Source organism: Crocuta crocuta, unplaced genomic scaffold (genome assembly GCF_008692635.1).
Source record: "Crocuta crocuta isolate KB4526 unplaced genomic scaffold, BGI_CrCroc_1.0 scaffold466, whole genome shotgun sequence".
Lineage (NCBI taxonomy): Eukaryota > Metazoa > Chordata > Mammalia > Carnivora > Hyaenidae > Crocuta > Crocuta crocuta.
The window spans coordinates 8,458,390-8,484,393 of record NW_027529672.1 but is presented as its reverse complement, the minus strand read 5'-3'; the positions used below and the strand labels follow the sequence as shown (position 1 = coordinate 8,484,393).

The 26,004-nt window shown below is 57.0% G+C and overlaps 1 protein-coding gene across 1 annotated transcript in view; it reads right to left on the bottom strand.

The window, feature by feature from the left end:
* The window catches only part of KNDC1 (kinase non-catalytic C-lobe domain containing 1), a 60,897-nt gene extending 35,152 nt beyond the window's left edge, over positions 1 to 25,745 (bottom strand). The window contains 9 exon segments of the mRNA XM_077762924.1: positions 80 to 151; positions 847 to 961; positions 3,680 to 4,101; positions 4,104 to 4,250; positions 5,611 to 5,728; positions 6,082 to 6,234; positions 18,214 to 18,272; positions 18,633 to 18,831; positions 25,692 to 25,745. Coding sequence (XP_077619050.1) covers positions 80 to 151; positions 847 to 961; positions 3,680 to 4,101; positions 4,104 to 4,250; positions 5,611 to 5,728; positions 6,082 to 6,234; positions 18,214 to 18,272; positions 18,633 to 18,738 — 1,192 coding nt within the window. The 5' untranslated portion in view covers positions 18,739 to 18,831; positions 25,692 to 25,745.
* Between the last annotated feature and the right edge of the window lie 259 nt (positions 25,746 to 26,004).

Below are 26,004 nucleotides of genomic sequence, written 5' to 3'. Positions count from 1 at the left end.
GCCCAAGTTCTGAGTTTCCCTTCCAGCCTTGGGGGCCTGTGGTGGGGCACAGCTCCTGAGGGTGACCCCGCGTACGCACCATTGTCAGGGGGTGGGCCGAAGAGAACGGCCCCGTCCTCGGCCACCAGCACGGAGTCCAGGCACAGGTAGGCTGCAAGAGAAGGTGGGGGTCAGGGAGGCCAGACTCGCTGCGGGGACCCTGCTCTCCCGGAAAACCCTCAGCCGTGTGCTCTGGGTGGGGCACACTCAGGGTGCTCCCCCTCCTAGCACAGGGGAGCACAGCACAGGGGCCAGGGGCTGGACGCTGCCTTCTCCTTCTCAGAGGCCCTGGGCGGACCGCCAGGAGGACAGGGCAGGGGGGGGNNNGCCCCACTGACGGGCCCCCGATGAGGCTGCACTCCAGAGGCCTGTGGGCCACAGGACGGCATGGCAGACTTTCTCCTAGGCGGCCTCCCCAGGACGTGCTGACATCAAGGGCTGTTCGCCTGCCACGGTGTCCGGGAAGGCTGAGCTTTAGGCGGCTGTGAACCAGGGTAATGTCTAAACTCCCCTCCTCCCCCCGGCCAATGCTGCTTCCTTGGGGACATGTCACCTCGTTGAGGGGACGCGGGCCATCCACACAGCTCCCACTTCACTTTATAGCAGGTGGGCTCCCTCCTACTGCCCTGGGCCCCTTTGGTCCTGAGACCAGAGCAGACACATCTCGGGCACCCGTGGCTCACGGCAGGGACACAGCAGCCTGGCCCCAGGCCGTCTACACGGCCCATGTGCGCCTGATGGAGGCCACCTGCTGCTCTGGGTCTTTGGAGGGCGGGCTGAACACAGAACACAGGGACAGGGCGTCACCTGGGTGCTCGCGGTGGGCGCGCAGAGCACTGAGACACGCGTGAGACAGAGCCCAGAGCTCGTACTCCTTGAAGGGCCGGCCCAGCTGGCAAAGGAGGTCTTGCAGGGAGACGCCCTGGGGGAGAAGTCACATCTTAGAGAGGGTGGGTGCGTGGGGTCAGCTCGGCCCCGCCCCTCGGGAAGGCGACAGGGCGGGGCCCACCTCAGAGCAGGGTGGGGTGTGCCTCCCACACAGTGGAGTCCTGCCCACCTGGACACGGGGGGAAGGGTGTGAAGGACCAGAACCCAGTGCGCCTGGCGGGGGCGTCAGGTGCAGCCGTGTGGACAACAGTGTGGCAGCTCCTCAAGATGAAACACAGAATCCGCGCAGGAACAGGCGACCCCACGTCCGCGCGGGCCCCCCCACGGAGTGAGAGCGGGGTCTCAGACAGACACCTGCACCCCTGTGTTCACACAGCAGCCCAGGGGGGGGGGACCCGAGTGTCCACCGTGGACGAGCAGAGAAACACAGTGGTGCGTCCAGAAGACGCAACGTCCCGCGCCTCGCGGGAGGGAACCCCCATCCCCCCACCCCCCACCGCGGACGAGCCCCGAGGGCACGATGCCCAGTGACAGAAGCCAGACACCAAAGGACAGGCCCGGTGTGACCCCACCCTCGAGAGGTCCCCGGAGCCGTCACCGTCACAGACACAGAGAGCAGACAGTGGGCGCCAGGGCGGGGGAGGGGATGGGGACCCGGTGTCTGATGGGGGGACGGGAGAGTCCTGGGGACGGAGGGAGGGGGTGGCTGCCCGCGGGAGATCTGCCGGATGCTGCTGAACTGTGTGCACAATGGGTGGGACGGCAAATTTTACGTGACGTGTGCTTAGCTCTATCCCCGCTGTCCCTGCCACGCACGCAAGTCCTAGAGCCCGGACACACTCAGCTGGAAGGCAGTTTGCCACCTTGAGCCCCGGGAACAGCTAGGACCACAGCCCCACACTAGGGACACGGAAGTGCACGCTCTAGGGAAGGTTCCAGAGGCCATGTTTCCGCCCCTGTCGCCCTCCAAGTGGGGTGCAGCGCCCTGCTCCTTCTAGCTCGCTGCCGCTTTTCTGGGTGCCTGGTCGGTGGCCTGTGTTCAGGGGAGCGGTGCCCCCAAGCCTCTGCTCTATGTGGGGGCGGAAGCAGCCAGCTCTGAGCCCAAGACACGCTCCGCAGCAGAGACCTGGGTGCTCTGATGCCTGGGGTGGGGGAGGTCTGTGTGGGCCCTGCTCCCACGGGGCCTCTGGGGCAGGGAAACCCAGCGGTCAAGACAAGAGCTGGGCTCCCAGTCAGCCCTGCCCCTCAGTGGCTGTCCATCCTCCAAGAGGGCGCGTGGCCACTCTGTGCCTCAGTTTACCCATCTGGAAGGTGGGTCGTTGTGAGGCTGTTGGGCATGGGAAGGTGAGCCGAATCCAGGGCTGGGGTGTGTGACCGGGAGCTCTCCTTGCACAAGCCGGTGTGGAGGCCGGGTGGACGCAGGAGGCCAGTGGAGGCTGCGTGAGGGACACAAGCACGTGCACATCCAGCACGTGTCAGGGCACTCGGGTCTTCAGGACACACATTTGTTTTTCACGTAAATTACCCTCGGGTCCTTACCAGGATATGAATAAAAATATAAATCACAGACCGTCGGCCCTTTGTCCTTTGGGTCAACAGAGCGTGGTGGGAAACGGCCTTTGGTGCCCGGGTGCTGGCCCAGCGCTGCCCTGGAGCACACTGGCCCCCCAGCGGCCTTGCCCGAGGACCTCACGGGGCCAGAGCACTGGGGAGGAGCCTGCTGAGCCCAGGTGTCAGCGCACAGAAGGGCCTGACAGGGTCGTCTGTCCGTCTCAGCGGATGGGGTACGGCACCAGGCCTGGGAGACCCCAAGTGCCCTGGGGACCCTGTCCTGGCACCAAGCTGGGCCGGTGAGCAACCCCAGCTGTTAGCGCCTGGCTTCGAAGACACGCGGCCGAGGGGGCGCCAGGGCCAGGAATGGAGCCCCGGGGGTGGTGGGGGTGGCGTCTGCCCGGCCTGGAGCTGCTCGGTCTTCTCCTGGGGAGGGGCTCGCGCACACAGTGTTCGGGTCAAGCGGACGTGGCATGATATGCACAATGGAAAACTACTCGGCCACCAGAAAGAATGAAATCTCGCCATTCGCGGCGGTGTGGGTGAGCTAGGGTACGACGGCCCGCGCAGAAGCCCGTCAGGGAAAGACAAACACCCTGATCTCACTCGTGTGAAATTTAGGGAACGAAACAGAGGAACATAGGGGAGGTGGGGGGGAGGGAGAAGAGAATGAAACAAACCACAAGAGATTCCAAAACACAGAGAACACTCTGAAGGTTGATGGAGGAGGTGGGTGGGGGAGGGGCTAGACGGTGGCGGCATCGAGGAGGGCGCTCAGCAGGCCTTCACTGGGCGTTGTGCTAAGTGATGTGTCACTGGGTTCTACGTCTGACGCCCATACCGCATTGTATGTTAACCAACTAGGATTTAAATAATGAAGAAAAGGAACATTACCCGCCCGCCCCCAGCAGGGGTGAGGCCTTGGGTGAATGCATGGGGTGCTGCATGCCAGCTGAGGCCAGGTGACGCCTGGGCGTGCAGGGTGCTCTGTGGGACCCCCCCCCCCCCCCCCCCCCCCCCGCTGCTCCGGAGGCCACAGGGGAGGCTCTGGCTTGGGGCTGTAGTCACAGCCTCCTTCCCAACCCAGGCAGCTTGCTTACAACTCGTACGTTAGAACAGGAGTGAGGGCTGAGACTCCCTTCCTTGTGGCGAGGGACCAGCAGTGGGCGGGCGCGCGCGGGCAGCGACGGCTGTCACCCACCTGCTCTGCGGCGGTGCTAGCTGGCTCGCCAGCTCCGTTCAGAGTCCCCTCCTCAGGCCTCCAAGTCCCAGGCTCTCGGCCTGCATCTCCGGGGTCCTTGGGGCGGGGCGGGGGGCTTTCCTCTGCGGGGCTCCAGCCCGGCGCCCCGGACGCCCCGTCCCCACCTCGGCTGGCGCCTCCGGGTCCTCCCCGCCGGATCTCGGGCTCCTGCTCCGGCCACAGCTTGGCCTCGGGCTGTGTCCTGTGGCTGGAAAGGCCATCCTTCCCCCCCAGAAAGGCCTTCCTGGGATCTGGAGGGAAGAGCGCGGGTGTGGGCAGCGGGTCTGTCGCGGGGCCCAGCGTCAGGCAGAGGGCGCTGGCCTCGGGGCCGTCGGGCAGGAGCCTGGAGAACGCCTCCACGTTCCTCAGGCGGCTCCTCTCCAGGNGGCAGCCGGGGGCCCCGGGGTGCCGCGGGCTTCGTGGGCGGGGTGCGGGGCCAGGCCCTCCGTGTCTGCGGCGCGGCCCCCGGGCTGCTTTCTGGGCCCTGCGCTTCCTGCAGCCGGCCTCCCGCTGCACGAGCTCTCGCTGACATCTGGGCAAACGCAAGGGGATTGCTGGGGGCACGCAGCCGGGTCAGGGCTCAGGCTGGGCACCCCAGGGGCCCTGCAGGTCACCAGGGGGCTGGGGACCCCTCTCCTGCCCTCTCGGTTCCCCACTCCTCCCCTCAGTCTCACCACAACCATCGTCATCGACCTCCTTGATCACAAAACCCGGCTGATTCTAATTACTGAGGCTCGAAAGGGTCCTGGACCTCCTCCCCAGGCTCCCCGAGCCCCCTAGGGTTTTCCCAGGGCCATCCACGCATCTTGTCCAGAGCCTTCGCTGGCAGTAAAACACGCGAGTGATGCGCCTCAAATCTGGCCGCAGCCCCGCCCCGTCCTGGTGCACCACCTCCCGCACACGGGTCTGCGTCTCCGCGAACCGCCCTGGAGACACAGGGCCCCTCCTCGCAGCCCGCAGCCCGTCCGTCCTGTGGCGACGGCCCTCTGTCGCACTGCCGGGGCCAACCCTCGGGCTTGCGGTCCCTGGTGTGGCGGCCCGAGGGCCCCGATTCCACCAGAGGTTCTGCGCTGGCCTCCCCAAGGGCCCTCCAGGCTCCGCGCCGCAGGCACGGTGCAGGGCGGACGCTGGCATTTGTCGGGAAGGCCACCTGAGACCCCGCCACGGTCCCCCGTGAGCCGAGAAAAATCCCAGATGCTTCCGCAGCAGCGTCTAAAGCAGAGAAGTAAGGGGCCTCCCAGACACTGCGTGGTGTTGGCAAATGGCAACGAAGAGTGGGGTGTCCGGGGCCCACGACTGGCCTGCTCACGGACTAGGACAGAGCGAGAGGCCTAATACTGGTCACTTCTCAGCAAGACCCGGGTTTTCACCCCCTGCTTCACGGGGGTCTGCACAGCGTGCACAAGGTGACTGAGACAGAGGATGAGTGTGTGCGTGTCGATCTGTGTGCACGTTTGCATAATGGGTTTGTATGTGTTGGAGAGTGCTGTCTTTGTGCACAAGTGTGCATGCTTGTGTGGGAGTCGACATGTGCAGAAATAAGTATGAGTTTGCACTTTCATGCATGTTTACGTGATTGTGAGCAAGGGGGTGCGAATATGTGTGCTTGTGGGGCACACGTGATCTGTTTGCATAAGTGTGCATACGGGTGTTTACACAGTGTGTGAGTAGAGTGGTGTGAACATGTGTGTGTCTGATCTGTGCACATTCACAGGCACATATGGGTATGTGCACGCATGAGTATACGTGTGCGCGACCATCTGTGTGTGTGTGTGTACGCCTGGGGATGTGCATGTGCATATGTGCCTGGGAGGGGGTGTGTGTGCGTGTATATGCGTGGGAGCGCGCACACGCGTGTGTATATGCCCGGGAGCGCGTGAGCACGTGCTTACCTTGAAATGTTCCGAATGACTCGATAGACAGCACCCTCCTCCCCACGGCCGAGAGGCTCCGGCACAGACGGCAGGAGGACGTGAAGCGCGTCTTCTCCTCACACAGCGCGATGATGCTCTGCAGACACGCGTGTGAGCACCTCAGATGGGGCAGCTCACCCCGGAGGAAGCCCTGTGGCCCACAGCCCACCCTCCCTCCACGTCTATTTTCTGGCATAAAAAAGCCACGTGTCCTGGGATTACAGGAAACCGGGAGATTCTGGTTCGCCCGTGAGAATCATAAGGCAGCCCCCTTCACAATGACAGCGGATAAGACATCACCAAATCCCCGGTGGAGCCCCGTGGGGCGGAGGGGAGAGGTATGGGGACAGGAGGGCCCCGTGTGGGCTCGCTGGGGCATCAGGGCTGCGGCGAGGGTCTCGGGCCCCCGCCTGCGGGTGACGTGGGGGGAGGGGATGGCAAGAGTTTTACCTCGAGGGCTGGCCGGTCCTGAGGGTCCTCCGCCTGCATCTGGCTCAGCAGCGTCTCCAGGTCTTGGCTCAGCCTGGGCTGGGGCTCTGGCTCCGCCACCGCCACATACTCGAGGGCCGCCTTCAGCGTGGCCCCCAGAGAGTAGATGTGAGCCTGTGGCACCAGAGAGCCTGTCGGTGTCGTGGAGCGCGTCTTGTCCCCACGCGGCCTCTGCTCCACTGGCCAGGGGCACGTGTTTCCGGGGACCGCGCCTGCTCTGCAGGCCCGAGAGAGCTCGGCCAAGGCAGCCTCCCCTGCCCCCCTCCGCGGGGCCCCAGGAGCGTGTGTGTGGGGTGTGTGCTGGCCTCCCGGGCTCCCGGCTCACCCCAGCCCCCGCCCAGGGCACGCAGCCGCTAGGGTCCCACCCGTGAAGGCTGCCATGTCTGCGAAGGGCAGAGTCTTCTATTTTAAACCTGCATTTCTCTAATTGTGAATGAGATTGAGCATCTGTTCATCGCTATGCATGGTTTTAACTTTTCCTCTTTCTGCCCACTCGCGGACTCCATACTCCACCACGTCCGGGCTCATGCTCGGCTCACGCTTGGCTCCCTGAGGATCTGACTGCTGGTCTACGTGCCACACATATTTTCTCTCCACTTGTCACTTAGCTTTCGACGTGGTTCATGTGTCTTTTGACATTCAAAACTTCCTTTTGTTTTAAGTTTTTAAAAATTTTTATTTAAGTAATCTCTATACCTAATGTGGGGCTTGAATTCACCACCCCAGGAGCGAGAGTCGCAGGGTCCTCCAGCTGAGCCGACCATGTGCCCCTTGACATTCAAAAATTCTAATGTTTAACTTGTGAAATCAGACACTTTTTCTTCAGTTGCTTCTTAGGAGGAGCTTCCCTAACCCAAGACGATAAAAAATAGCTTTCTTTTGTTTCCTCCAATAGTTTTGTAATTTTCCCGCATCCAGCTCTAATCCATTCGGAGCCTGTCGGCGTGCTGGCATGCTGCAGGGATCTGGCTTGTTTCCTCCTGGGAGAGAGCACGCCCCTGGCACCATTTAACGAAGACGCCACCCTGTGCTGCGGGGCCACTGCCGGTCCCGCTGGCGGCCCTGGGACCCTGGCACCCGCTGGCCTCTCCTCTAACGCTGCTGCATGTGTCTGTCCTCTGTCCAGACGGTGCTATTTTAATTACAGAAGCTTCAGAGTGTATTTTCATATCCTGAGGATACGTTGTCCTTCTTTCTTTTTTTTTCTCAAAAAGTTTGATTATTTTCACGTTTGTCAGGTTTTAAAAAACGGATGTAAGTTCCCCTGTTCCCATTCAGAAAACAAACCAAAAATGGTTGGGATTTTATTGTAATTGCACCGACATTGCAGAATTCTTACAAAATAAAATGCTTAGGATGTCACCAAGATGGCCAACAAGATGTCCCCAGAGCCTGTCCCTTAACAGCAATTCAACCTCCATCCACGGCCAAGAGCAGCTCTGTGGGGTTGTGGGAGCCAGTGCCTCATGCCGAGGGGAGCTGGCGGGAGTGGCGCCCACCCGTGTGTCAGGAAATAGGCAGACAGACCTCGGTCCTCGGTGTGGACCCTAGTGCTGGACTAACCGGGGAAGAAAAGAGAGCACTCAGATTAATAGGATCCGAAGGGAAAGAGGAGACATTGCAAGTAACACCACAGAAACGCAGAGGATCTTGAGACTAGTACGAGCCACTGCACACCAGCAATCAGATAAACTCGGGAAAAAGGATACATTCCTAGAAACATACAACAGACCAAGGCTGAACTGTGAAGAAATTGAAAATCTGAACAGAACTTTACTAGAAAGGAGATTGAATCAGTAATCAAAGAAATAAAGAAAAACCCAGGACCAGATGGTTTCCCTAATGAATTCTACCAAATATTTAGAGAAGAATTAATACCAATCCTTCTTAAATTCTTCCAGAAAATTAAAGACAAGGGAACACTTGCAAACTCATTTTGTGAGGCCAGCGTTACTCTGATGCAAAAGCCAGATGAGAACCAAAAGAAAACCATAGAGCAATATCCCCGATGAACCTAGATGTAAAAATTCTCAATAAAATATTAGCAAACTGAATTAAACAACAGTCATAAGGATCATGCACCACGGTCAAGTGGGATTTACCCTGGGGAGGCAAGGTGGTTCATCATCTGCACATCAGCCAACTTGATGATGACATTGGTAGAATGAAGGTAAAAATTGTACAATCATCTCAGTAGATGCAGAAAAAGCGTTTGACAAAATTCATCATCTTTCATGATAAAAACTCTCAAGAGGCTGAATGTGGAAGAAACACTCAATCAACATAACAAAGGCCACATGTGACAAGCCTCCAGCTGACATGACACTCGTTGAGACAGTTTCCTCTAAGATCAGAACAAGACAGGGGTTCCCGCTGTCCCCTCTCCTATCCCACACAGCCCTGGAGGTCCCAGACAGCGCAACCAAGCAAGAAAAGACATAAAATACATCCAAATATATCCTGCAGAAGGGAAGAGGTAAAGCCGTGTTTATTTGCACACTATCTAATCTTACATATAGAAGAGCCCAAAGAGTCCAGAACTTTGTTAGAAGCAAGGAACAATTCTGTAAAGTCGCAGGACACAAAATCAATATGCAGAAGCCAGTTATATTTTGTACACTAACAGTGAAATATGGGAAAAATAAAGAAAACAACCCCATTCACAATAGCATCAAAAAATAATTAGGAGTGAATCTAACCAAGGAAGTGAAAGTTTAAGACTTTGGTGAAAGAAATTAAGGAAGACATAAATGGGAATACATCCCATATTCATTGTTAAATTTTTTTATTGGTATTGTTAGTAGTTTTAGAATCAGTGTTGTTAAGTATTTATCCATGCCACCCAAAGTCATCTATAGATCGAATGCAATCCCTGTCAAAATTTTTATGGCATTTATCACAGAAAAAGAAAGAAATGGACCCCTAAATAGCGAAAGCAATCCTGAGAAAAAAGAATAAGCTAGAGGCATCCCATGTCCCGATTTTAAACTTTATTTCAAAGCTATCGTAGCCTAAAGAGCATGGTGCTGGGGAAAAACAGACCCATGGGACAGAGCTGAGCGTGTTGAGCCGCTGGGCCACTACCCTACCTCTCACAGAAGATACTGGAACCCCCAGCCCTGGTCCCCAAGCAGAAGGTGGCCTGCTCTCTCACTGGAACAATCGGAACACGATTGCAGAACGATGTTTAAAAGCAAACATAACTGACCGGCTTTCCTCCAGTGCTATTCAGTGACGACAGTGTGATATGCATCCTTGTTCACACACATGAGAAAAAAAAATTAAAATAGGCAAAATCTTAGACAAAACCAGAGAATCCCAAAGTGCTTGAGACTTTTCAGCGAGATCAAAGCTGAACAGAATTACTTTCTTTGTTTTTGAATTTTTTTTTAACATTATTCATTTTTGAGAGACAGAGAGAGAGACTTGAGAGACAGAGCGCAAGCAGGGGAGGGGCAGAGGGAGAGGGAGACACAGAATGTGAAACAGCCTCAGGCTCCGAGCTGCCAGCACAGAGCCCGACGTGGGGCTTGAACCCACGAACCGCGAGATCATGACCTGAGCCGAAGTCAGACGCATAACCAACTGAGCCACTCAGGCACCCCCAGAATTACCTTCTTTGGGTTGAATCTTAATATAGAAAGATCTAGACTGAAGGCTTTGGGGCTAGACTCAGGCAAAGGACACAAAAGAGCACCTAGAGAAGCAGACCTTGAGGATTCAGTTCTAGAAAATTAGCCCTGAGCAGAATCTTAGATGCTAAACAATTGGACTTCTCAATTCTGATTTTCTTAATCCATTATAATTTTCTTAACCAAGCTTCACAGAAGGAGGCATATGGTGACATGGCAATCAGGGACTGTCATGTATTCTTAGGACAGCTCTTACCACCAGAGTGTATTTAATATGATGTTTTTGTGGGCATGGTTATATTGTGCAAAAATTCCAAAATTGAGACGAGAAGAGACATGATCCTGACTTTCAGAGCACAGAAATCATGGACCAAGGTGCAGATGAACAGGTAAACAATTAGCAGAATGAACCAAGGTGGTGTGTGTGGTGCTGTTAGGGAGGAGGGTCGGGTGCAGGTGTAGTTTTGGACAAGATGGGGCTGGGGAGGAACAGCTGCCTCGACTCCAGACTGCAGCTGCCTCTGCCTCGTGCCATCATAGGGATGTGCTGGAGTGAAAACCATTTTCTCATGCAGAGGTAGACTTCAGTATGAATCCCATGGAGCATAACTCCACCACGCCCAAGCTCGCTCTTTGGGGCTTTTGACTTACAATGTGCCATCCAAATTGTAACGTCACAAATACCATTGAAGCTACAAAATGTATCTGTCTCCTCCATGGGGGAATTTGAGGAAATAACCCTTCTTTCTTTCTTCTCTCTTCCGTCCCTTCCCTTCCTTTCCTTCCTATCTATCTATCTATCTATCATCTATCTATCATCCATCTATCTCTCATCTCCTATCTATTTATCAACTGTTCATCTATTTATATAATCCTAAGTATGTATGAATATACAGAAATAAAGACTTAACATAAGACCCCAGGGCATAACATTCCTAGAACATAACAGGAAAAAGCTCTGAGACATTAGTCTTGGCAATGAGTTTTTGGATGTGACACCAAAACACAAGCAATGAAAGAAAAAACAAGCAAGAGGGATGACAGCAGCCAGCAAGGTCCTGAAGAGCACGGGAGACAGTCCCCGTCATGAAGACGTGACCTACAGAATGGGAGGAAATATTTGCAAACCATCTGCCTCATGGGGAGTTCATCTCCAAAATATATGAGGAACTCAGACAACTCAACAGCAAGGAGGCAGAGGAACTGAATAGAGATTTTCCCAAAGAAGATATCCAGGTGGCCAACAGGTACACGAAAAGACGCTCAACATCACTCACCACCGGGGAAATGCAAATCAAAACCACGCCTGTTAGGACGGCCGTTATCGAGAGGACAAGGGATGACATGTGTTGGCGAGGATGTGGAGCTGGGGGAGCGCAAGCTGGTGCAGCCAATGTGGAAAACAGCACGGAGGTTCCTCACAAATTAAAAACAGAATTACCCTACCATCCAGCAATCCCGCTTCCGGGTACATGTCCAGAGGAAATGAAATCAGGGAATCAAAGAGATGTGTGCACCCCATGCTCGCTGCAGCATTACTGACAAGAGCCAAGAAGTGGAAGCAGGAGAAATGGAGTATTATTCAGCCACGAGAAAGGACGGGCTGTGACGGCATTAGGCTGCGTGAAATAAGGCTGACAGAGGAAGACAAATGTTGGAGGCTATTACTTCTACATGGAATCTAAAAAAGCTAAAGTCACAGGAACAGAGTGGAGTGGAGGCTGCCAAGGGCTGGGGGTGGAGGAGACAGGGCGACAGCGGAGACGGGACCCAAACTCGCAGTTATAAGATGCGTCAGCTCCTGGCAGCTAATGTGCAGCCTACGGACGACAGCTCACAACACAGTGTTACATACTTCAAGGTTGCTAAGAGAGTAGGTGTTCTCACAACCAAAAAAAAAAAAAAATGGTATTTACATGATGGAGGAGTTAACTAACCCTACTAGTAGTGGGAATCATTTTGCAAAATATAAATGTATTAAGTCATTAGTTTGTACGCAGACTTGCAGAATGTTATACGTCAGTTATTCTTCCAAAAGCTGGGGCAGTACTCAGATGTGGGGAGGGATCCTGTCTCCTCATTTTCTTGCATATTATTTTCTCACCTTCTGAAAAGTGGTTCGCTTTACGTTTCTATCCTCCTGCTATATTTACCCCGGACTTTCTATAGTTGTTGTTGCTATTACAAACGAAAACATTTTCCATTTCATCTCTAACAAGTAACTACCAACACAAAGAGAAGCTACTTATTTTTTTGGATGTATCTTGTTTTCACCTGGATTCTGAAGTCTCTTGTCCTATCATTTTCCACGGAAGCCTCTTAGACTTCAGGCCCACAGACTTGCCCTCTGCAGACACGGCAACCCTGCTTCCTGCCCTCACACACTCTCAGTGCTGGCGTCCTGATGCTTGCTTGGGCCCCCACGTACACGGCTGAGCTGCACTGATGATCCCCAAATCCATCCACTCCCACCATGCCCAAAGTTGAGCCGCTGGGCCACTACCCTACCTCTCACAGAAGATACCGGAACCCCCAGCCCTGGTCCCCAAGCAGAAGGTGGCCTGCTCTCTCTTCTTACACACTGACCATGTCAATCACACCCCAGGTCTCCTGCCTGGGTTCCACACAACCTGTGTCCAGGGCTTCCTGAAGGGGCCAAACTTAAGTCAAGGGGCTGCATGTACTCAGGGAAGATGCCTTGTTTTAGGGACCTTATTGGATGCTGATGCTTGGGGTAGAAGGAGAGGCCAACCCTATGAGCCCCTACCTGTAGGGCCCCAGCCAGGGCTGTGAGCTGTGAGTGTGCAGTGAGCTCTGCCTCCCACCCTCATCACAGCTCTGAGAATAAAACCTGGATCTGTACCTGCAAGGCCAGGGGATCTGCTTCTGCCCTCTACCACCTCATATTTCCCTCCAGGAACACTGGTACCCATCTATCCAACCACCTGTCTATAGTCATCCATCTACTCACCCACACGTCCATCCGTCCGTCCCTCCCTCCCTCCCTCCACCCACCCATTCATCTGTCCATCCAACTACACATCCACCCATCCACTCATGCATCTTTCCATATCTTTTAGTTTGACAATAACTCAGCAAATAAATTTCTTATTGGTTGTTGGATGACACTGGCCATGACATGCTGGTCACTATCAGCATCTTGGCCACTCAAGCATCTTTGCACATTTTCTTCTGTCTTGGAAGCCCTCCCAGGTCTCGATCTGGTGAACCCTACTCACCCTTAAGGCGATTCTCACTCTCACTCTCATAGAGTGGCCTCCAGGGACTTTTGACGTGGCTGGAGACCCTGTCATCTCCTTGAAAGGCCCCATTCTCGTCTCTCAGGACCTAGCCCACTGCCTACATCAAGTCCATCCCCTGTGAAGACTGTGACCCCCACGAGGCAGGAGCCCATCTGTTCTGTCCCCTGTGGGGTCTGACATACATGTCTGTGGACAAGGGACAATGGGCGGTAACAGTGGGTGGTGGGGGTTGGGGTCACCCTGGCCAGACTCCACTGGAAGTCGAATTTGCTCAGGGTGATGAGGTCCAGAAAAGACGCCCGTGGAGGTGGGGGCTTTCCTGGGGCAGGACCTTGAATGTTGGCCATGGGTCACAGTTTTAGCTTTTGGAAACTAGCCCATCTCTGGGGTGTCCTGAGCAAGGGTTGAGATGTTCAGGGGATGGTCCCAGGAGGGCCAGCTTCCATGCATCTGGGGTTTTAGGGAGCCTGAAAGGTCATCCCAGCAGTGGGTGGGGTGATGAGGTAGGGTCACAAGGAGGAATTTGGTATGAGGATTGGAGGGCTGGAGAAAACTGCTCCTTGTCTTCATCCTCTCCGTGGGGCAGATGTGGGGACAAGGCCAGGCCAGCAGGGCAGCATGAGCCGTGCTGCCCACTGGTCTGGAAGGCACGCAGTGGGCAAGGGGGTGGCTCCATCGCAACATGGCCAGCAAGCAGTCCATGTTGCTGCACCTGCGCAACAGCACAGAGACACAGAGGTCGGGGCCGGAAGTGTCTTGGCGTCAACAGCGGTGGTGGCACCAAGAAAGTGCATTTGCCATCGTGGTCCCTGTGGGCAAAGGGCTGGCACCCCAGGACGCAGGCAGGAACAGGAGTCTGAGCAGACATGACGCATGCATGTGACATGTACATACATTCCTGGGGTCTCCGGATGTGAGAATTAGGGGGGTCTAGACAGCCCCAGAACAGGCACCAGCATGAAGCTAATCCAAGAGTAGAACAGAGACCCTGGGATCAGAGGGCTGGTGGGGGATGCATGGGCCCGTGTAAACACTGGGCCAAGCCATCAGTGCACACTGTCAGTGCACAGACTCCCTGTGTCACGTAAGAAGGATTGTTCATTCTGTGGATGGGGAAACAAAGAAAGTCACTTATCACCCACTGGTGATAATTAAGGTAACTCAGAAAATAAGACTTTTCATCATAGGAAGATTCCAGAGATGTGAAGCATTAAAGACTTGGGAGCCCCCCTTACCACTGTGGACAGACTGGGGTGTGGACCCCATTATGGACCCACCTGGCTCTGCACCCCATAGGGTGCTGCCATGCTTGTGACATGCGTGTGTTTCTGTATGTGTATTACACCTCAAAAAAAAAGTCAGAAAAAACCTAACCCATTCTTATTGCCAAACAACTCCTAGGCTAAGGAAGAAATCCTAGTGGGAATAAAAGAAATACTTAGAAGTAGAAGATACGGTAGATGCTACGTGGCAGAACTTGCAGGATGCAGCTAAACCCATGTTTTGAGGGAAATTCATAGTCTTGGGTATAAATGTTCATGTTAGAAAGGAAGACAGACTGAAGACAGATGAGCTGAGTGTCCAACTTATTTTAGAGAAGGAATACTTACCAAACTCAAACAAGGAAAAGAGAATGAAAAGTTAGAGCAGAATCAGTGGAAAAAGAAAATGAAAACACATCAGGAAAGATCATGTGCTATAAAGTGGGCTTTTTGAAAAAAACTAACAAAGTAAATACCCCCAGCAAGACTGACGAGTGCAAGGGGAAAGAATTTAAATTATCCAACGTCTCACAGACAGCGCAGAGACTAACAAGGGACACTGTCTGCAACCAAACGCCAACAGCTTAAAAAGGAACGAAAAAGGGATACATTTCAGAAATACCTGGTTTACCAGAGAGCTCATTAAATGGGAAATACAAAACAGATGAACCCTGTTAAAAATCGAGCAGCACTGAAAAAACTTCCCTCAAAGGAAACAGGTGGCCTGATAAGTAAGTGGGACCCGCTTTCTGGGAACAGAGATGTTTGTTACATAAACCCTCCCAGGCAGAGGAAGGGGTGCTTGCACAGCCTGGGAGGGCCCTGCCCCCAGTACTAGTCAGAAACAGCACAAAACCCCAAAGTAAGCCCCGGCAGATCAAATGCAATCGTGCATGAAGAAGGTAAGACACCTGGCCTGGTTTTTCCTAAGCAGGAAAGGATGAATTAACGTTAGAAAATAAATGTGTAAGTATGAAGAATCTCAATGACCATTTCAAAGGGTGCAGAAACATTTTCGTAAAACCTAAGGCACATTTGTGACAGGGCATAGTAACTCTGGCACAGACGGCACTCACATAGCAGATGTCATCCTGGCATTTCCCCCCAGCAGGGGAGAAGCCGCACTGTGAGCCCTGCATCCCCGAGGCAGGATGCGGGCCCGCCACACTGTGCTACCTGGCACCTTGCTGTGGCTCCTGTGGGCACAGAGCAGGATGAGAAGGGAGATGTGACACAAAACTGTTGCACAGGCTGGTGACCTGATCAGTTAAACAGGAAAGCTAAAGAATCTGTAAGTTATGGGAAATAAGGAAAGAATTTAGCAAGGTGGTGAACATGAGATTAAGATATTAAGTGAATTGTATTTCCAAAGAATAGAAACAAACAAGCAGAAAAATGCAATGACCAAGACGATCATCAGTTTAGAATAGAAGCAGAAAATACCCAGTTCCCGCGCATAAACTAATAAATGATATTCAGGATTCCTACGGTAAAAAGAATGTTACTGAGATCTAAATAAAGGAAGAGGTAAAAGTGTTTATGGGGAAGAATTTATATTATAATAATATATTATAATGACTGAATTCTCCCCAAAGTGATTGATAGGTTCAATAAGGAGTTTTTTAAATGTTTATTTATTTATTTTGAGAGAGAGAAAGAGAGAGAGGGAGAGAAAATCCCCAGCAGTCTCTTGTAATTGCAGAGCCCAACGTGGGGCTTGATCCCATGAACTGTGAGATCGTGACCTGAGCTGAAACCAAGAGTCGGAAACTACTGACGATGCCCCCAGGCACCCCAGGATCCAGCAGAGGACTTTATGGAACTTGATAGCTAATTTTAATATTGATGTGCCAGAATGAAGGGCTGAGCAGAGTCAGGACACTGCTCGAGAAAGGACAGGAGTGGGTGCCCGGCTGGGAAGGGCTGGGTCTGGGGCAGGGGCTGAGCTCACCCCTGCACGGAGCATGCAGCCAGGAAGCCCACCCTGGTGTCCAGAGCTGTGGCGCACAGCGGCTGCGGCCAGCATCGGGGCCGGTCGGTCCACACAGCAGGAGGAGTGAGTATTCACGTGGAGAAGCATAAAACTGGGTCCTTGCCTCAGGCTACAGAAAAAAGTCAACTTTAAGCAGATCAAATGTGAAAAACAAAATTTTAAAACTCCTAGTAGAAGTTGTGAGCATCTCTCTGTTGGCCCTCGGGGTTGGCAAGGTTTCTTAAGGTACAGCAAGTGCTGACAAGGAGAGAAAACATGAATCCACTCGACTATATTAAGACTGAGAAACTCCTGCCATCCCAGGAGGCCTCCTGGCGGCCCCTCCCGGGGCGGACGGTCCCCACGGTGACCGAGTCATGCTCTTTGCCGCCTCAGTGCCCTGCGGTCCGCGCGCGCCCTGGACCTTCCAGGGGCTACACTTGTGGTGACATCGCGACAGGCCAGAAGCCGCCGTGCAAACCCAGCTGGCTTCCGGGGAGCCGACGTTACAGGGGCTGATGGGTGTGTGAAGCGGCCCCACGCTTCTCACTGTGTTTTAGAGGAAAACACTGCTATTACTCATGAAAATGCATCCCATACGTTAACATGCGACAGCTGATTATTATTTTTAAGTGAATCACTAGGTAACTACTTCCCACGTCTCAGCCCTGGTCTACACCACAGTGAACACTGGCAGGTGTAACCGGCACAAACAGAAGCGCTCTGGCTCCTCTATGATGTTCCGGAGCGTTAAGGGTCCTGAGAACCAAAGAGGCTGAGAGCTGCCGCCGCCTGAAGGGCGGTGTGCAGACACGTTCGAGACGAGACGTCACAGTCCCCGCAGGATGGGGGAGACCCTGTGAAGAAAAGCAGGGTGAGGCCGGCCCTGGGGGGCCGTGCGGCCGCCCCGTCGCCGTGGCCCAGACACACCGAGGATGCGCGAGCGGCAGTGAGCATGGCTGCTCCACAGGCTGACGATAACACCCGGCTGGAGCCGGGGGACCTCAGGGCACGCACGTAAGAGGCAGTTCCAGAGGGCGGCACGCAGCTGATACGCCTTTTAGAGTGTGACAACCAGGGCAGAGGGAACAGCACCGCTTTCAGGAACGGAACCGCGGGGCGCGGGGGGGGGGGGCGGCTGCCGCTGTGCCCTGGGCTTCAGCGCTGCGTCCGGGCCAGTTCTGAAGATGCAGCGAGAATCAGGGAGGCTGTGCAGGGATGGGAACGGTCGCGAACAGACCGCCCCGCAGGGTCTGGTCCCGCAGGGACGCCGGAGCCCCACCCACCGGTGACTCGGGCCGCGGGACAGGGGCCTCTCAGCGAGGGGCTGGGTTCCGGCTTACTTGAAAGTAAAACTGAGCACAGGAGGAGCCAATCCTAAAACTCTTATTTTGGGGTGAATGAAAATGTCACCTAATGCCACGAAGCTAATGTGTTTTCACTTGCGGTTTTGAGTAATCACTTACTTGTTACGTAGCGACTTTGTTTTCTCCACTGGTCTCAGGGGCTGTGGGCTCCGCGGTCAGCGGGCTCTCCCCCCCTTCCTTCCTTGGCGCCCCCACCCTGAGCTCCCGCGCGTGCACACAGGGGGGGCCCCGGGGCCCTGGTGACGCCGGCCCACAGTGCGCTGCTGTGGCTGCCACTCGGCTGGGGACCGACACTCCAGAGGCCACGTGTCTCCTCTGGGCGCCACGACCCACCCTGCGCTAGTTCTCCCTGGGGAACTGTGACTCCCGCCAGCTGCCACTGCTAGTGCCAGACACTTTTAGCAAGTTAGATGGAGTAAGTTCACACTTGGGAGTCGTACTCTACAGCTGTCACGACGAGCACGCGCCCGAGCACCAAGCCGTCACCGGAGCTGAGCTGCCCCGTCGGGGACCCTGAGCCTGACAAAGGTGGGTGCCCCAAGGCAGCCCCCCGACCCTGCACAGAGGTGCCCCAGCCGCGGCGGCCGCTCCACCCACCTCGAAGGTGTTCCCGGTCACGTCGAACTCCGGGGGAACAAATGCACCCTCGGGGTCATCTGGGGACGGAAGAGAGAGGCTCTGGTCACACACCCACAGCACCCAGNAAAACCTCGTTCTTCACTGCAAGCGTGGGAAGCGGACCCAAGAGCAGTGGGGAGGCCGGGCAGGCGCCGGGCGGCCCCTGTGCTGGCCGCGACGCCCTCCGCCTCACGCCCCACCTCGTCCTCTGTGGCCGTGCGGGGACCGTGTGACAGTGCGCGAGGGCGCTCCCGCCTCCCCCTGCCCCGGCGGTCCTCGGCGCTGGAGAGCCACCAGGCGCCAGCGAGGCCTGGGCTCTGTCGCTCTGAGCCGGCCGGGCGGCCCCGTGCCCACGCCCGTCCCCAAGGCGCGTCTGCCGCCCCCGCGGCCGGGCTCACCGCTGAGCTGCTCCATGAAGCACACGTTGCCGCTGGTGTTGAAAGCCAGGGTGTCGGGCGTGATGCACAGGGTCTGGAAGATGGCCGCGTGGGCGACGCTCCTCATGGACAGGCTGCACTCCAGGCACACGGCCCACGCCTCCTGCTCGCTGAGGCCGCTGTCCCGCAGCGAGAGGATGTCAGCCAGGGACACGTTCTCCTGCCAAGACAGGCCGCGGCTGAGGCGGGGCCGGGGAGGCGGACGCCGCGCCGCGGTTTTCGCTTTTCGTCAGCAATGGGGTCGTAGGCAAAGGCTTTTTAAGGAAGAACAACAATCCCAGCAAGTCACCCAGCCCGCTGGCCCCTGGGTGCCAGAGGCCACAGGGCCTTTGGCAGGATGACCAGCACGTTATTGGGAACAGGTGGCCCTCCCGGGCGGGGACCCAGTTCCTCCTCCCAGAAATCCCGGCTGCCCCCCAGCCCCCCGGCGGAGGCCCCGGCCCTCAGGCCCCCCACCCGAGGCTCGGTGGGCACGCCCAGCGCTTTTAGGGTGTAAGCAGACGAGCAAGACGTGGGCACCGGTGGAGACGAGCCAACGTGTGCAAGTGCGCAGTGTGCGGGGAAGCCCGTACCGGAGCAAACGCGGCGGGAGCCTGTGACATAACCGTGTGGCACGCGGTCACACGCACACGGCGGCAGCTGCGGGGCTGCTCACAGCTCCAGGCGGTGCCCACAGGACCCAGGTCACGGCGCCTCCTCCTGCAAGCCAGGCGCCAGGCCCCCCGTGCTGGGCGCACCCCTCACATCTGACTAAACCCAGCTGTGAGTGCAGCACCAACACGCACACCTGCACTCCCGTAAGTACGCACACCCCTACACCCGCACCAACACGCACACACGCTCCGTATGTATGCACACCCCTACACCCGCACCAACACGCACACACGCTCCCTATGTATGCACACCCCTACACCCGCACCAACACGGACACGCGCTCCCTATGTATGCACACCCCTACACCCGCACAAACCCGCACACGCGCTCCGTATGTATGCACACCCCTACACCAACACCAACATGCACACACGTGCTCCGTATGTATGCAAACTCCTACACCTGCACACTGTCGGATATGCACACACCTCCCTTGTGAATGCACACATATGGGCTTACACCCGCATGCGCACTCATACGCAAGTCACACGTGTACAAACACAGTCATAAAATGAGTTCATGCATCCTCAGTGGTCAGGCACATGCCACACAGTCTGACACACGCTCAGATACACACACACACACCCCCGTACTTTCACTTAAATGCACACTTGTGTAATCCTAAAGTCACACATGCCCACATACATTCACACATATGCTATACATACCCTCACACATGCACACCTGTATCACATGCTCAGGTGCATACATGCACCCTGAGTGCACACACACACACTGTCACACATCAGACACCTTGGACCTCAAGGCCCCGATCTGGCCTGCTGCTCGATGCCCTGGTCACCTCTGTGCTCCACTGGCCCTTGGGAGGGAGGAGCTCGGGCGCCANGAAGATGTAGAAGAGAGAACAAGTCCCCTCCTGTCTCCAGCCTCGGCCGCCCCGCCCCTCCCAGCACACAGGACTGTCTTCCCTGCGTGGCCAAGGCCTCCAGTCCTGGAAAGTCTCCCAGCTCCTGCCCTTGAATTTCCCCCCATTTATATTGCAAGGAATCCCAACAATCACGGACAAAGGGGATAAAGAGCTTAAGCCAAGAAAGAGAGAGAGAGAGAGAGAGAGAGAAAGAGAGAAGGAAGGAAGGAAAGAGGGAAAGAAGAAGAGAAAGAAAGAAGGAAAGAAAGAGGAAAAGAAATAAGGAAAGAAGAAAGAAAAAGAAAGAAAAGAGAAAGGAGGAAAAGAGGAAAGAAAGAAGGAGAGGAAGAAAGAAAGGAGGAAAGAAAGGAAGAAGAGCACCAGGGAGTGGGCCGGGTGGGCCTCGTGGCTGAACGTCTGGGGTCCAGCAGTGTGGGGGAGGGGAGGGGACCCGGGCCTGGGCTGCCTGTGCCCATGTGCCCTGGCACATCACACCATCTGCTTCCTCCTCGGAGCTCAGCGCGGGCTTCCCGGGCCCTTCCAGCTCTTTCCGTGGGGCAGATGGATGAGGGGAGGGCAGCCCATTGGAACCTGGTTCCAGAAGAAGGGGCCACAGGGTTCATGCATATCCAAGTCAGAAAGCTGCTAGCCAGGTTCCAAAAATGTGCGTGGCCCCGTGAGGAAAGTGGTGAGGAAAATGGGAGCACAAAGCAGAGCACAGGATCAGACTCAGGTGTGGAGAAGGCTGGCAAACCCAGAAATCTCAATTTCCCAACCTCTGAGGTTCACGGATGAAAGGTCTGTCTGATTTGGCTCCATCTAGGGCCCTCGCCGCCCCACCTGGGACTCCCCAGGACGTAGGAGAGCCCAGTGATGCCTGTGGGGCCTCGTTAAAGAGGTGTCTTGCAGTGTGTACATGCACACACACGCGTGCACACACACCACACACGCGCGCACATGCACATGCCTGCGACCACATGTGTGGACACACAGCTAACAGACAGCCTGAAGCCTCTGGGTTTGTGCTTTGAGGAGAATGAAGCCCACAGAGTGAGTGCGAGCCAGTCCCCACCGCAGGGGCCTGGTTGGTGCCCTGCGTGTGCTGCCAGGAGAAGGGAGCCCAGGTCAGGTGTGCCCCGGGGGCATCTTGCCACCCAGAGAAGGACTTCCTGTTCAGGTCAAGGCCCCTCCCCGCCCCGGTTCAGCTGGAAGACGCCCGGTGAGCTCGGAAGCCCACTGGAAAGTTCCTATTCACCGTGGAAGCATCTAAATGGAGGGATTCTTTGCACAGCTTTATGGGGTGAACTCTGCGGGTCCTGAGTCATTGCTTCCGGCACGTGGCTGAGGCCGCCACTCGCGGACAACCGCTCGCAGCCCCTCTGAAGCCTGGCTGTGGGGACGGAAAGGCAGGATTCAGCTGACACACGGTTCCAGGATGGAGCGGAGATGAGTTCCTGGTTCTGATACACCAACGTGGCGGGGGGAAGGGGGAGGTCACTACGTGCTGGGGGACCCTGAACCCTGGCCTCCCGTGTCGCCTGTCCTCTGGGGCTGGCCACCCACCCTTCCAGTCCCCCCGGCTCCAGCCCAGGCCGGAGGAATGACCCTCCCTTGCTTGAATCCATGGCCAAGGGAGGGCAGACGAGTGAGGCTTGGCTAATGGGCTGGGCAGGGTCAGAGACGAGAGACTGGGAAGCCCGAGCCAGCCACTGGGCTCCCTCAGCGCACGTCCCCACCAGAACCCCAGGGGACACCCCCCCAAGTCACCCTGACAGACAAGAGTCACGTGGGTGTCCTGCACGTCTGTGCTCGTCCGTGGGCTCTGAGCCTCACTGCCAGGCGGGCCCGCCTCCTGACACCGTGGGCTCTGGGGCAGAGCAGGGACGGCTCCACTGGCCGCAGCAACGCATCAGAAGGAGGTGATGTGCTGCGGGCAGTAACGCCGGCCGCAGCTCCCCATGTCTGGGGCAGCCACAGGCCCGCACCCACGAGGGCCTGTGACAGGCCCGAGGGTTCGTGACCTCCCACAGCGCAGCTGTCCCCTGCCACCGCCAGGGTGACCTGACCTTGTCATTGCCCGGCAGCCTCCGGTGGCTCTACCTCCTGGGTACAGACCCAGACTTCTGGCCAGGCCCAAAACGTTCTTCAAAACCCAGAAGAGCCCGTGGGGCCTGGAACCCAGCCCCTCACTGTGCCCAGCAAGGCGCTGCCTGGGCCGTGAGCAGGCCTGAGGGTGGGGATCCCCTAAGTCACGGTCCTTGCGGGGCAGGAAAGAGTTGTCCTTCCTTAGTGGTGGTGCAGACACAACCCCCGCCCTGTGCAGCCTGGGAGGGGGGGGCACTCCTCAGGGAGGCCGGTCCCCAGGGCAGCCCCTCGCCCGCCACAGGGCAGGGCTGGCTTCCCAGTTGACAGCCCTTGTCTGGTTGTAGCAAAGTGGGCCCATCCGGCAGCTTCTGAGCCTCGAAGACCCCCCACCTGTCCGAGATAACCCTGTGAGCCAGGGGTACGTGGGGACCCACAGGGACCCAGGATCATTCTTGTACACTTCAAACATACTCTCCTACGTTACTTTTCTCAACCCTGGAGCCTCCTGACCGGAGCACCCAACACAAATCCAAATCATTGCTGAGGACGCGTGCGGACAGTCTCCGGGCCTGCTCCGGACCCCGGGCCCGGGGGGGCCGCCCTCCAAGTCCCGACCGCCCCCCGGCACGAGGCCCTCCTGCCTCCCCTGCTGCCCACTGCTCCGTGCGTCTGGGTGGGGTCATCACGTGGGCCCAGGCCCAGTGGGAATATCTGCTTCTTCACGGGGCACCGCCAGCCGTGGGTGCCTCCGGGCAGCACCGGCGGCCCCACCCACCTTCGCTTCCCTGGACCCGGCCTGGCGTCTGGCGCGTAGATGCTGGGAGACGCTCACTGAAGCCGGGAGGGGTGGGAGAGCCCCTTGCATCTCAGGAAAGTCTAGAAACCCGGAGCTGCCCCCCCGGGCTGAACGCGGGCCGTTTTCACCTCCGAGCCTGCCCTGTCCTTGTCTTGACCCCGTCCCCTGGAGGCCCCTGAAGGCGACACCACTTGGCTCCGGAAGGCCTGGCCTCTGCCCCTCCGGCTGCGGCCGCTCTGCCTGGCCCCTCGTCCCCGAGCTCTGCTGGGGCCGCTGCAGTGGTGCCGCTGCAGGTAGCAGGGGAGCGGGCTGCACGACAGCCCCCAGGACCTCGCGCCCTGGGGGGCTTGCAGTGGGAAAGCCCCCAGTGGCACGCACCCAGAGTGGGGGCGCCGGGGCACTGCCACCGGGAAGGGGTCTGCTGCCACGCCGGTCCCTGCCGTCAGCCAGGCTTTCGGTCCTTGCTAGCTGGCACCTGTGGACAGGTGTTCAGGGCGGGGGTGTTTTGCATTCCTTGATGACGACGAAGTCAACATTTTTCATGTGCTCACTGGCCATTTGGATTTTTTCTGGGGTTACAACCAAGGAGGGGCAATCTCTGGGGCTCCAGGGGAGTCCTATGGGGTTCTAGCTCCTGACCTTGCTGTATAGTCTGTTGTTACCATNCCATAGGAGCCGCCCTGTGCCTTCTCCATCCTGTCTCTCTCCAGGGTTTCCGTCAGCACGGCCCACCCTGGGCAGTCTGGGTACCCCCTCGCCCTACACGGGATGGCTTTTCAGGTGCAACCTGACTCCATAATAGCAAGTACAGTCATGTGACTCTGATGGAGATTTAGAACCTTCAACACCAACTGAGCTGAATGTGTGCAGGAAGCATGAAGTCTGGATCAGGTGTGTTCCCAGGTGCAGGACGTCAGTCTGGCTCCAAGGCTTGAGCCCGGCCAGGCTTCCTGTTTACGGGAGTGTGCCCAAAGAAAGTGCCTCTCTCCCCCCAAAAAGGTGGAAGAAGTTTGAGGGGCCCATCGGAGCTTTCCCGATGGATGCCCCTAGTGTGGTGGCATCCCACTTCAGCCGGAGGCCTCGGTCACAGGACAATGGAAACTGAGCAGCTCTATGCACTGCGCACATCTGGGGGGCTGCTCGAACCCAGAGGGGCACCAGGGAACCCTCCGACCCAGCAAAGGGCACACAGGGGCACAGACCACGGCTGGGGACCTGGCTCTGCTCTTCTGTTTGTTTGGCACCAGCCACGGACTCTGCATGGGGCACAGAGGAGGCCCACAAAGTGTGGGGTCGCTGATACGAGGAGCCACGTTCTCCATCTGCTTTGGATGGTGACGGAGGAGGTGAGTCTTCCAACAGATACACTGAAATGTGTCCTCTGGGGGAGATTTTGAAGGCTCTGGGCTGGGTGCACCCTTTCTTTCTTCATCAAAGCCATGGAGATGCCCAAAGGTTTATTTATTCTCTGGCTTCTCCTCTCTGCAGCCTTGTGTCTCACCAAATCCAGGCCACCACGGTTGGGGGGAGGGGGGTAACACCAACCCTCAGGTCCCGCCTCGGTGGCTCCTGGCCAGCCAGCCACGGGCTTCCTACGGCAGGCTCTGCTCCCCAAAAGGACAGGGCCACTGTGTCATGAACTCTGCCCTTAACAGCCAGCTTTCCTGCAGACGTAGGGGTGAGGGGTGGGCAGGCAGAGGGTGGAAGGCCCTGAGGACTGCAGCCACGTCCTTATCTACCCCAGGAGGGTGGTGGCTGTGTCTAACTCTCGGCCACCAGTCTTGCCCACATGGGCTTTGGAGGGTCTTCATCAGCAACATACTGCTTGCAGCCCGTTCCGTGGAGGTTGTATGATGCCAGGATTCCTCCATGGTGAGCACAGAAGTCTGCTGGAGGCTTGGAAGGCCCTCCTCTGCCAAGACCCCCAGCCTTGGGTCTCCCTGGGAGTGGCTGCCTCCCCCGAGGGGCCACCTATCACATGGAGGGACCTGGCTTGTTCATTTGGCCCCAGGCTGCAGCCTGTGGGTGCAGTGGGGAAGCAAGAGGTGCAGGCAAATCAGTTCTGTGGGCACCTGTCCAGTTAATGACCGGAAGCTCTATGTGACGGAGACCGCTGGTCTCTCCGAGCCTTGGGAGGGGGGAGGGGGGATGCTCAGGGATGCTGGCTGGAGGCCCCTCCTGTCCTGCGTGCAGGAAGCAGCCCTCCGTCCTGGGGACTTCCCCCACCTCCGCCCCAGCTCCTGAACAGGCTGGCCTGATTGCGCTTTGCTGGCCAGTGCCTCCCACTGACCTCCTAGGGCGCTGGCAAGGAGGAAGCCAGGGCTCCACCCCTCCCCCTCACGATGCCCAACAACACACTCATCCATCCAACATTGATAATCAGGAGCTTCCACCCTCCCCCCCCCCAAGGCACCAACTTCTTCAGTGACCACCCACCACTGCTGTCCCGTGGGGCTGGCATTCCGGGGGGCCTGTCCTCTCAAAGCGAAAATGCTGAGGCCGACGGGGCGTTGCTGCGAGCGGTCGCCAAGACCTGAGCCGAGGGCAGGGGTCCTGGGGGCGGGGACACCCTCCCCCGGGCTTTCCCTAGGAGCAGGTGGGGGAAGGCGGGGCTCACCTCGTCCTCCGGCAGAGTGGGGAGCGGCTCGAAGTCGTAGCCCGCTAGATCTTTGCCGTCCTGTNAGACCGAGCGGGGGCCGTCTGAGTAGCGGGGGTCTGGCCTGTCTCCTCCCTTGAGTGCGAGTCTCATGGCTGCGTGTGGGCACCGACAGTCACAGCTTCATCCACACCTTGCCAGCCAGCCGCGGTGCAAAGGACACCGAAGACCAAACGATTTGGCCGCCCTGCTGCCTCCTGATGAACCCCTCCGTCGCCCCTTTACCGTCCGGTGGCTGAACTTTGCTCAGCACCGGGGTGAGCCTTGCTTCGAC